The 12,372-nt window shown below is 47.3% G+C and overlaps 1 protein-coding gene across 1 annotated transcript in view; it reads right to left on the reverse strand.

Annotated features, from left to right (window-relative positions):
• agrn (agrin) overlaps positions 1–12,372 on the reverse strand; it is a 359,236-nt gene that overhangs the window by 47,122 nt on the left and 299,742 nt on the right. The window contains exons 18-20 of the mRNA XM_083641207.1: positions 11,959–12,084; positions 5,455–5,582; positions 1,510–1,624 (exon numbers count right to left, since the gene is read on the reverse strand). Of these exons, the coding sequence (XP_083497333.1) occupies positions 1,510–1,624; positions 5,455–5,582; positions 11,959–12,084 (369 nt within the window). The remainder of the gene's footprint in view (positions 1–1,509; positions 1,625–5,454; positions 5,583–11,958; positions 12,085–12,372) is intronic.

Raw genomic sequence — 12,372 nt, forward strand, 5'->3', positions numbered from 1 at the left:
TACACATTCATATTTTTAATAATGCACCAGGTTAGAGGGTTCCTCCTTGTTCAATTCATACCATTAGTTCTTTGAGAATCTCTTTCATATCCAAGCAAAATTGGTATCTTAACTGAATCGTCAACATCGAATCGTATCATATCGAATCGAATCGGGGACCTTGCGATAGATACCCAGCCAGACAAAGAGGTAGAACATGCTCAGGACAAAGTGCTCCGAGCGCCTCTGGGGCCCGATGCTGGGGAGGGTGTGTGTGTGTGCAGCAGACAATGCTGTGCAGATGGCTGCTTTACTGGCCATGGAGGAACTGCTTTACTGGCCATGGAGGAACTGCTCTACTGGCCATGGATGAGCTGCTTTACTGACCATGGAGGAGCTGCTTTACTGGCCATGGAGGAGCTGCTTTACTGGCCATGGAGGAGCTGCTTTACTGGCCATGGAGGAGCTGCTTTACTGGCCATGGAGGAGCTGCTTTACTGGCCATGGAGGAGCTGCTTTACTGGCCATGGAGGAGCTGCTTTACTGGCCATGGAGGAACTGCTTTACTGGCCATGGAGGAGCTGCTTTACTGGCCATGGAGGAGCTACTTTACTGGCCATGGAGGAGCTGCTTTACTGGCCATGGAGGAGCTGCTTTACTGACCATGGAGGAGCTGCTTTACTGGCCATGGAGGAACTGCTTTACTGGCCATGGAGGAGCTGCTTTACTGGCCATGGAGGAGCTGCTTTACTGGCCATGGAGGAGCTGCTTTACTGACCATGGAGGAGCTGCTTTACTGGCCATGGAGGAACTGCTTTACTGGCCATGGAGGAGCTGCTTTACTGGCCTTGGAGGAGCTGCTTTACTGGCCATGGAGGAACTGCTTTACTGGAGCTGCTTTACTGGCCATGGAGGAGCTGCTTTACCGGCCATGGAGGAGCTGCTTTACTGGCCATGGAGGAGCTGCTTTACTGGCCATGGAGGAACTGCTTTACTGGCCATGGAGGAGCTGCTTTACTGGCCATGGAGGAGCTGCTTTACTGACCATGGAGGAACTGCTTTACTGGCCATGGAGGAGCTGCTTTACTGGCCATGGAGGAACTGCTTTACTGGCCATGGAGGAGCTGCTTTACTGGCCTTGGAGGAGCTGCTTTACTGGCCATGGAGGAACTGCTTTACTGGAGCTGCTTTACTGGCCATGGAGGAGCTGCTTTACCGGCCATGGAGGAGCTGCTTTACTGGCCATGGAGGAGCTGCTTTACTGGCCATGGAGGAACTGCTTTACTGGCCATGGAGGAGCTGCTTTACTGGCCATGGAGGAGCTGCTTTACTGACCATGGAGGAACTGCTTTACTGGCCATGGAGGAGCTGCTTTACTGGCCATGGAGGAGCTGCTTTACTGACCATAGAGGAACTGCTTTACTGGCCATGGAGGAGCTGCTTTACTGGTGTTATGACCGGCTCGTAGGCCGTAGTCACTTTGTTTGGGTTCTCACCTGGTTTGGTTTCTCACCTGGTTTGGTTTCTCACCTGGTTTGAAGTGGGCCTCGATAAAGGCCAGGATGGACGAACTCGGCGCCAAGTTGCGGACACGAACGCTCATGAAGGCCTTCTGCACCTCCGACTTCCTGAACAACTCATTGAGCTGAGAGAGAGAGAGAGAGAGAGAGAGGGGGGATGGGAGGGAGAGAATGGGAGAGAGGGGGATATAGATAGTGTTAGAGAGAGGGAACAGATGATAAATGAGGCTAGTAATGAGCGGTGATAGCGGCGAGTCCAATTCAAAAGACTGGTGCAGAGAGGAAAAGACTGTCCTGCATCTCCTGGAGAGAGACTCTCCGTCACATGAGGAGGTGCAGAGAGGAAAAGACTGGCCTGCTTCTCCTGGAGAGAGATGCTCGATCACATGAGGAGGTGCAGGGAGGAAAAGACTGTCCTGCTTCTCCTGGAGAGAGATGCTCGATCACATGAGGAGGTGCAGGGAGGAAAAGACTGTCCTGCATCTCCTGGAGAGAGACTCTCCGTCACATGAGGAGGTGCAGGGAGGAAAAGACTGGCCTGCATCTCCTGGAGAGAGACTCTCCGTCACATGAGGAGGTGCAGGGAGGAAAAGACTGTCCTGCATCTCCTGGAGAGAGACTCTCCATCACATGAGGAGGTGCAGGGAGGAAAAGACTGGCCTGCATCTCCCGGAGAGAGACTCTCCATCACATGAGGAGGTGCAGGGAGGAAAAGACTGTCCTGCATCTCCTGGAGAGAGACTCTCTGTCACATGAGGAGGTGCAGGGAGGAAAAGACTGTCCTGCTTCTCCTGGAGAGAGACTCTCTGTCACATGAGGAGGTGCAGGGAGGAAAAGACTGTCCTGCTTCTCCTGGAGAGAGACTCTCTGTCACATGAGGAGGTGCAGAGAGGAAAAGGGGCTCATATTGACGTTCAGCTGAAGACTGGCCTTTAATTATAGGAACATGTTTTGGGGTGATGCGACGGTAACATGTCGTGCCACCCTGACATGCACCGCTGATTGGTTTTGCTTCTGACGCATCCAGTGTTTGTCTGTGTGTGTGTTTGTGTGTGTGTGTGTGTGTGTGTGTGTGTGTGTGTGTGTGTGTGTGTGTGTGTGTGTGTGTGTGTGTGTGTGTGTGTGTGTTGGTCTGGTCTGCCCTGGTCCCTAAATCAAACACACCTACACTTTACTCAGTGTCAGGTCAGTTGGACCTCTGTGTAACAATATAAAGACAGTCTGCATGTCTGGGAACGCCCATACAGGCTCTAGGAATGCCCACAATAGGCGCTGGGTTATTGGCTCAGCCTTGCTGGGGGCGTGGTCAGGGTGGGGTAAATCCCCCATTCTATCCATTCAGCAAAGTTAGAATTTAGCTGATAGCCTAGCTCAGGCAGACACGATCGGGGATTTAACCACCGCAGTAAACGCACATCTGAGCAGACGTCTTGTGTTCTGCTCTAGAACATTACATTACATTACATTACATTACGTCATTTGGCAGAACCCCCAAACATGTAACCAAAACATGTAACCTGACGCTGCCAGATGGACGGTATAGCTCCACATAGGTTTCACTAAACCAGTCGATCTGGGAATGAAGTCACCAGACCCGCTGACGGAGGCGGGCACTTTGTCCAAGCTACTTGGCAGGTGATTGGATGACCCATCTGTCTATCACCGCTGGTGGGTGTTAACTTCAACCAATCAGATCGCCGAAGGTGCCTGTGTGGATGATCTCCGTGGTATTCATTGATTGAGTCCTCGCGGTCGTAAAGTCACCTTCGAAGCATTTAGTTAGATTATAACGAACTAGTTGTGTGGCTTAGCCTTCCCAAATGTTGAGGGTTGTTTTTTAGAATTTAATACATAGAATTGGGAACGTTACATTCAATTTCATTCAGACTGCCTGTCACTTCCGCGGCGGCAGCCATGTTGAGAGTGAAAATAACTACAAAGACCATGTACCCACTACTTGCCCAGACGAGTCCTGGCATGGCTCGACCAATCATCTTAACTGCCTGTGCGGGTCCAGACCGTCACGGAGAACCAAATGAAATGTGAGTTCACGTGACGGGCGGTTTACCAGGCTACCAAACATGTAGTTTAGAGCCGCAGCACCGTCTTTTGGTGAGTCAGCCCATGAGATATATGGGCGGTTTTACCCCACTCGCGCGCCAGCCGTTTACATTTTGTGGGCATTCCCAGACATGCGGACTGTCTCTATGAGATCCAGACTCAGATTGTGATCATTTCTCATGATGTAGTTTGGATGTAGTTGTAAGTACTTTTTGAAAGTACTGTAGTTTTACTTTGACAAGCTATTTTTCAGAGTAGTTCAGATTTAGTTTCACTACATTTCATTGTGATGTCGCTAGTAGTTTGCTAAACTACAGTTTAAAGTAGTTTCCCCAACACTGGCCACTGATGTGGTGTGGTGGACTCCAGAGTTTACCCCCCAATGGATAGACTGACCTAGAAAGCGCTCTCTCTCTCTCTCTCTCCCTCCCCTTCTCTCTGTCTCTTCTTCCCCTTCTCTCTGTCTCTCTCTCTCTCTCTCTCTCTCCTTCCCCTTCTCTCTGTCTCTCTCTCTCTCTCTCTCTCCTTCCCCTTCTCTCTGTCTCTGACTCTCTCTCTCTCTCTCTCTCTCTCCTCACTTGTTATTTACAAACTGTAACGGGTCGCTGCACAGGGAGAGGAGGGCTGCAGTGGCTTGACTGTGTGTGTGTGTGTGCGTGTGTGTGTGTGTGTGTGTGTGTGTGTGTGTGTGTGTGCCTGCGTGTGTGTGTGTGTGCGTGTGTGCAGTGTGTGTTGGAAGCCAGAAGGCGGCTATCAAGTGACACAACCGGCTTCTAAGAGGCATAGGCTAAGAGCGCTAACAAGCACACACACGCGCACGCCATAAACGTTGGGTCCCAGTGGGGGCTAGTGACACGAATTCACCAGCTGGTAGAGGCATGCTGTGTACACACACACACACACACACACACACACACACACACACACACACACACACACACACACACACGTGTTCCCATTTCATCAGAGGAGTGAGGCCTTGGCTAGTTAGACAAAAGGAAGCCGACGTTTCAGATATGGGAGAAATAACGATCTCGCATGAAGATGGCACTTTTTATGATGGCTGTTCAAGTGCTTGGCGAGCGAAATCAATGGTGAAATTCTGTCTGTAGATGGTGTCAAGCTAAATCAATGGGGAAATTCCGTCTGTAGATGGTGTCAAGCTAAATCAATGCGGAAATTCTGTCTGTAGATGGCTGTCGGTTTCGTTCTTTGTAAATCTCAAGAGATTTGGCAAGCCTGAGATAATGACTAGCTCGGTCTTACAGTTTGCATTATGGAGACAGAAATAATAATTAATCAAAAAAAGTCCCATACATACTGGAATTAGTATACTAGGAATCGAGCGCTCGGCTGCTTCGCCCGTCCTGCAAGCTGGCTCTGCAGCTCGCATTCGCAGCTCGGCCACTGCGCGGCCTTGCCCGCAGCTCGGCTGCTGTGTGGCCAATGAGACCAGCATCACTGATGATGTCAGATTTATGACATCACTGATGATGTCATCAGTGGGATCTATGACATCACTGTTGATGTCATCAGTGGGATTTATGACATCACTGATGATGTCACAGTGGGATCAGGGATTTATGACATCACTGATGATGTCACAGTGCGATTTATGACATCACGGATGATGTCACAGTAGGATTTATGACATCACTGATTATGTCACAGTGGGATTTATGACATCACTGATGATGTCACGTGGATTTATGACATCACTGATTATGTCACAGTGGGATTTATGACGTCACGGACGATGTCACAGTGGGACAGACAGAGCCCGAGCTCCCATTAGTGCAGTGTGCCATGATGTTCTAAACTGCTTCAGTGGCTTTGACACCCTGACAACAATACAACTGTGAAACGCTGCCACAGTAACATTAAGGCTACTCACGGCGCTCTCGATGCTGCGGGCCGTCTCTCCGAACAGCTCCGACTTGGGGTCCTCCATCTCAGGGGTGTAGAAGACCTCTTGGCCCTCCACCTTATCCAAGTGCAGGAAGCCATTGTACCTCATGGTTGCTGGTGGGGGAGAGGAGCGCGTGTGACACATAGGAAGATAGCACAAGAAAGAGAAAGCCACTACAGAACGTCAAACCTAGCACAAAACTTTCCACCCACTCGCCCTCTGTCTCACACAGTTTTCGGGGGGTAGTGCCAGTCTTGGGTTAGTGATGGAGTGTATGTTCTGTGTGTGTTTTGGAAGGGTTAGTTGTTGTTGAGCGTTGGCCGGGCAGGTTGGAGCGGTCGTGGGGGGTCAAACAGGAGCTGCCATCTTGGCCTTTCAAAAGGAGGGAGTGGTGGTGGAAGGAGTGGGTTGTGGGATATGAAAGGACTGTGAAGAGCAAGGAGGGAAGGAAAGAAGGAAGGAGAGGAGAGGAGAGGAGGGAAGGAGAAACGGGCCAGCTTTTACCAGACCGGGACCCATCGTCCCAAAAGTTGGCCGAGGCATGGAGGGCTGAGCAAAGAGACAATAGGTTAGACAGGAACATACAGGACATGTAGGGACACTAGGACAGGCACATACAGGACATGTAGGAACACTAGGGGTGTCAACAAATAAACAAACAAACAAAATCTTATCTCCCACCATTCTGAATCGATTCACGACTCCGAAGTGTCGATTCTTCTTCTTTTTTTGGATTATTTTGAAATCACTGAGAAGTGAGAAATGCTAAGAAGTTTTTTATTTGTGCAAGTTTAGCATGAATAAATGTTACCTTTTGTCTTAGGTTTGCCTTTCCGTCTCCTGTGTTTACATTATTGCAATCGGTTGATACAACTTTTTCAAATATAAAAACGACATAATCTTACACACTTTATTCTGCTTTCATGCCTTCTTAACTATCTCCAATTCCGATTCTTTGAGGGGCAAAACAGGTTATTTTTTAACCATTACACAAGTCATATTCCATCATATTCATATTCATATTCATATTACCATAACATTGCTTGTCGTTTATTATGAACTTTTGTAAACATCAACAGTTTATTTATATGTTTTGTATAAAATCTTTAATGAACACTTTATGTAACTTAATATGTTTGGGTGTGAACTCAGACTTGAAGTATGTTCTGCATGCAAAATGTGTTTAGGAATCAATGAGCAGAATCAGCAGAATTTTTATTCCGTTGGAATCAGAATTTTTTGGAAGCGATTGCAATTTGGAAGCGGTTCTCGATGGCCAACCCCCAGACACAGTGGAACAAAAGTGCCCTCTTCGGCAAAGAGAGCGAGTCTCCCCGCTCCCCGCGCGACCTTGGGGGTTATGTTGTCCGAAATCTATCAACTCTCTATACGCTCTCTGCCTGCCACCAACCACCCCAGAGGCGAGGGCTTGACATAAAGCTCAGTGTGTGTGTGTGTGTGTGTGTGTGTGTGTGTTTGTGTGTATGTGTGCGTGTATGTGTGCGTGTGTGTGTGTGTGTGTGTGTGTGTGGGGAGGGAGAGCGTAGAGGCGCTGATGCCGGGGTTCCACGCCGCTCGTAATCAGCCGAACAAATAGCCGAAATCAATCATGGCCGCCCCTGCCTGGGCAATAACAACGGGGAGGGAGAAAAGAAAGGGGGGAAGAGCACTTGTATGATTATCATGAAAGATAGACTTAATGTGTCCTTAATGCTGCCAGAGCGCTGACTGACACAGGCCGCTTCAAACCGCATGGCGAGGGGCTATAAAACAGAGGCAAATGGCCGAGGTTTGGGCCGATAACAAGAGAGAGGAGGGGAGCTATAGATCACACTTTTAATCTGCAAAGAAGACAAACTGAGAGGGTGATTTTCCAGCCCGCTGCCGTGACGGACATAAGAGAGAGAGAGAGAGAGAGAGAGAGAGAGAGAGAGAGAGAGAGAGAGAGAGAGAGAGAGAGAGAGAGAGAGAGAGAGAGAGAGAGAATGATGGTGAGAGAGAGATTGAGAGAAAGAGGGCTATTGAATTGTAAAGCCTAATGGATTTGTCAGACTTCCACATATGGGAGAGTTTACAGTTAGCTGGAGCCTCGGTGTGCCATTAACTTTCACTTAAGCACTCGCTGGCCATTATCTCTGATGCCATATGAACAGTATTAGCTCATATCATATCTCTGATGCCATATGAACAGTATTAGCTCATAACATATCTCTGATGCCATATGAACAGTATTAGCTCATATCATATCTCTGATGTCATATGAACAGTATTAGCTCATATCTTATCTCTGATGCCATATGAACAGTATTAGCTCATATCATATCTCTGATGTCATATGAACAGTATTAGCTCATATCATATCTCTGATGTCATATGAACAGTATTAGCTCATATCATATCTCTGATGTCATATGAACAGTATTAGCTCATAACATATCTCTGATGTCATATGAACAGTATTAGCTCATAACATATCTCTGATGTCATATGAACAGTATTAGCTCATATCATATCTCTGATGTCATATGAACAGTATTAGCTCATATCATATCTCTGATGTCATATGAACAGTATTAGCTCATATCATATCTCTGATGTCATATGAACAGTATTAGCTCATATCATATCTCTGATGCCATATGAACAGTATTAGCTCATAACATATCTCTGATGCCATATGAACAGTATTAGCTCATAACATGGCAAGTTGACATACTAAATGTTTCATTGAGGCTGAGTGAGATGCTTTCTTGCCAAGGTCTTTCCAGCAGAACCTTGGTGGGTGTATGAAACATTGAGTTATGTTTATATATGTCGATGGTATGAAAGTGCAGACGCAGACCTTGAGCCAAGTCATCATTTGGATATATTGATATTTATAGTTATAAAGGCAACAACGTGACGATTCAGAAAGAGAGCAATTAGTATCATTCCGTTCCACCTGAGACAGAACGGCACATTGTCAATCCAGTGGAAAGCAGGATGAGCTGAGACCGACGTGTCATTTCAACAGTCATGAGTGGAGGTATGGGCTAAGCTAAGCCCTGCTCAGGAGAGACTGAGCCCAGCCGATCGATTAGCCAAACACTTTGATTGGGATACCCTCCAGCTGAATGAAGCATTGATTGGCTGGTGTGGCGTCAGTGTTAGCGTCGGCCTCAGGCTGACACAAACGTTTACAGGGATTAGCAGAGTTTGTTGCTCGTGCTACCTTGCAGCGGGATGTTATGAATGGTTTTGTGCTCGCTCTGAGCGAGCGGATAATGGCATTTCAATGTTTGTCTAGCCTACTGATCACGTGACCTCACTTCCTGTTTGGTTCGGTGGATCAGTCAGGCTTTCAGCCCGCCCCCAGCCATTTCCAGAAATTACAAAGTGCACGGGCCAATCAGGGACCTGCCTCGTAGTTGACAACGTAACTGGCCAATCAGGGATGCTGCTGGCACCACAGTATGGCGGCTCCTGAAGCAACAAGCATTACGTTAGTTAACGTTCGTAAAGTAAACTCAGCAGTAAGTGCAGTTATTACAGAAATAGACACAATAACAACAATTAAACAAGAACAAGAGTACATGAACCAGTAGAATTTCTTGGTGGAAAAGCGTTTTCGCCATTCTTCCGGTGTGGATTTGGGATTGGATTTTGGCAACGCTGATTGGCTGAAGGAGTTGTCTGTCGAGGCAAGTACTCCCGCCCACTGAAATCTGTATGGACGGCTGGAAGTCCAGACTGATACAGTACGTACTGTAGAGCGAAACAGGAAGTGAGATGACGATATCAGGATGGTTCTTACCAGGCTAATGTTTGTCCCGTTCAGCTGTAACATTTGACCGATTAAGTCTGTGGGCCAAAGAGCTTGTGGATGAGAGAGAGATAGAGTATGGACAGGGTCGAAGGTCGGCTGTATAACCTCAGAACACATTGCAGCGTGTATGGTGGTGAACTGCGCTGCTTTATTGGGAGGCTTCAGTGCCCTCGACCTGCCACCAACACAACGCCTTGCACTAATTTGTGGGCCCCTGCCTCTTTCCAGTCACGAGCGGGGCCTCCCCAGGGACCCCGAGAAAATCCCCTCTGTCTGCTCACAGCCAGGCAGATTTACAGGCCTGCCCTGTGGGACAAATACCGAGGAGAATTGGACCGAGGCACGGAGGGAGGGGGGGGAGGGAGGGAGGGAGAGAGAGAGAGAGAGAGAGGCAAAGGGCAGAGAGACACCCTCTATCATTATGAGTTGACTGTGGCAGAAGGGGCTGATTGGTACGGCCGGGCTAGCCAGGCCCTCTGCTCTCTTCTGACTCTCTCTCTCTCTCTCTCTCTCTCTCTCCCTCTCTCTCTCTCTCTCTCTCCCTCGCTGGGCTCCTGAGAGAGATGAACTGAGGCGAGACCAGAGCGAGACGTACGGGCCGGATGGATGGCAGAGAAAGAGAGTGAGATAGAGAAGAATGGTGTTGGCTGATAGAGAGAGAGAGAGAGAGAGAGAGAGAGAGAGAAGCGTGGTGTTGGCTGATAGAGAGAGAGAGAGAGAGAGAGAGAGAGAGAGAGAAGCGTGGTGTTGGCTGATAGAGAGAGAGAGAGAGAGAGAGAGAGAGAGAGAGGCGTGGTGCTGGCTGATAGAGAGAAAGAAGGCAAGAATTGATGCAGTAACTTGAAGTTATTTTTTTGTAATTAATTACTTTTTGGACATTTTAAGCTCTCACATTACTAGTTAGATTAAAAGTAACAAAGTTATAGTGATTAAGTTACTGTAACTAAGTTACTGCCCAACACTGTTTGTAAGACATCGTCATACTATATATTGGCAGATTTTGAGCCATGCTGACTCTCAAAACAAGAGAAAATGAAAGGCACAGGCGCTGTGGTGGATTAAGTGCCCGATAGTGTTTTGTAATTCACAGACAGATTATCAGGGTCAATCTCACAGCATCACTGCGTGTGTTGTTTGGTATTTTTCTGCCACCTGCCAGAATGATCATTTCCATAAGGGGGTTAGATGATTCATGAAGGCACACAGCAGCAGCAAAATACCACCTGCTCCTCTGCTGTTTTAGGCAGATGGTGCAGCAGCGCTCCTCCTCAAGCCAATGGTAAATAAGAAAAAGTATTCTAATCATTCCAAATGTTTCCACAAATTAGCTTTCAAGTTGTCGTAGGGAGTCTGGGCGTCGTACGTGAAAAATAGGGAGTTCTGTAGGCGAGACCTTTGGCTTTCTTTGGTCGCTTCTTCGTGCCTTGAGTGCAGCTGAACTTGGCACGGGCGATGTTACATATTCAAAGCTTCATCAGCGTCATTGGCGCTGTGCATCATCGTTTAAGGACTGTGTATCATTTAAAAACGTATGATACTAGTACCAATACATCCTATCCTTAAAGCGGTGGTTCTCAATCTTTTTCAAATCAAGGACCCCTAAATTTCCCACAAATTAGACCATGGACCCCCATTTGATACGATTTCGTCCCAGAGTCCCCATCTGATCATATTTTTGCTTCTAGATGTTTTATTATAAAATGTAAAATAAATGATCCCCTGTTTTGCTGGGGACGCCCTGGAACCCCCTCCAGGACCCCTGGGACCCCCGGACACCACTTTGAGACCCACTGCCTTAAAGTGATACCGATACCAATAGAGTACCTCACCGCTTTATACTGCACGACTTCACCACCACAGACTGTATGGGTGTTAGCTACTGCCGTAGTAGGCCAATCACACATCACATTAAATCGAAGAACGCTTGCGCTGATTGGCTGGGAGCAAAACCATGCAAATAGCTTTTTTTTCTAGATCAATGTACAAAATGATTGAATGCAGGTATAGTTTTCCTGGATATGTTTCTGAAGAAGGTATTGAGTACCCATTCCCAGCACAGCTCTCGTCATGGCCATATGTCTAATTTTTTTATACGTTTTTTACACCATAGATTTCAGTTACTGCGGTGTTTGAAGAGTCTTGTGTACGGACTGGAATTTAAGACAGAAAATACCCAGCAGAAAAGTAGGAGACAAGGACAAGGACAGTCCCACTGTGCAGTCATGGTGACAACGTGTAGATCTAACTACAGTAGATCATGAACACTTGATCTGTTTGTGATCTCAGCTGTCCTCCATCAGCTGCTACAGTCGCTTCCATGGAGAACGCGGCAACATTGTCAACAATAGAGAGGCAAACTCACGCCCTCTTCCGGGTTACGCATATGAACCAAGGGATTTCATCCTCCATTCTTTTTTCCATAGGCATTTTGTAAAATGCTTATAAAAATAGTTTTACTGGGTCAAAGCAAGCGATTCATATTTTATATTTAGAATTAGGAGAGACCATAGAACATTTCACTTGGACCAAAACTTGCGGATGAAAAACAAATGTTTATAGACGTGTTTTTTTGTGTTTTTTTTGGCCTGAGTGAAATGTTCTATGGCTCTCTACGGCTTATGAGATATCACAGACAGACACAGAAGCGCTGTAAGCAGTCGCAGAGGAGGGAAGACGGCACTTACAGGGGCAGTTGGCGCCCTCTGGAGTGCTGGAGGCCGTCTTGCCGTCGGGGCAGCAGCCAAAGGGCGTGTTGTCACAGGACGACCTGTCCTCGGCTGTGGGGACGGTGGTGGCTGCCAGCGTGGGACCTAAGGGCGATACACAAGGGGCTCAGAGTAATTAACCAAGACAATTCCTAAATTGATACCAACCTTATCTCAGACACACTGTTCTCGCTCTGACTTTTTAGGCCCTGAGGACAGGGCTCTCATTTATATTTATATTTATATATATATATTTATTCATATGTGCCTAGAATTCCTACTAAAACTATGACTAACTTGTCCAGTGCCTGTCTATACGATCCAATCTGTGTTTCACAATCTAGTGTCATCTTGCAAAAAAAATTAAATAAAGGAAAGTTAAGTTAGTCAAAT

The sequence above is a fragment of the Poromitra crassiceps genome (assembly GCF_964638095.1).
Source record: "Poromitra crassiceps genome assembly, chromosome: 8".
Classification (NCBI taxonomy): Eukaryota; Metazoa; Chordata; class Actinopteri; order Beryciformes; family Melamphaidae; genus Poromitra; species Poromitra crassiceps.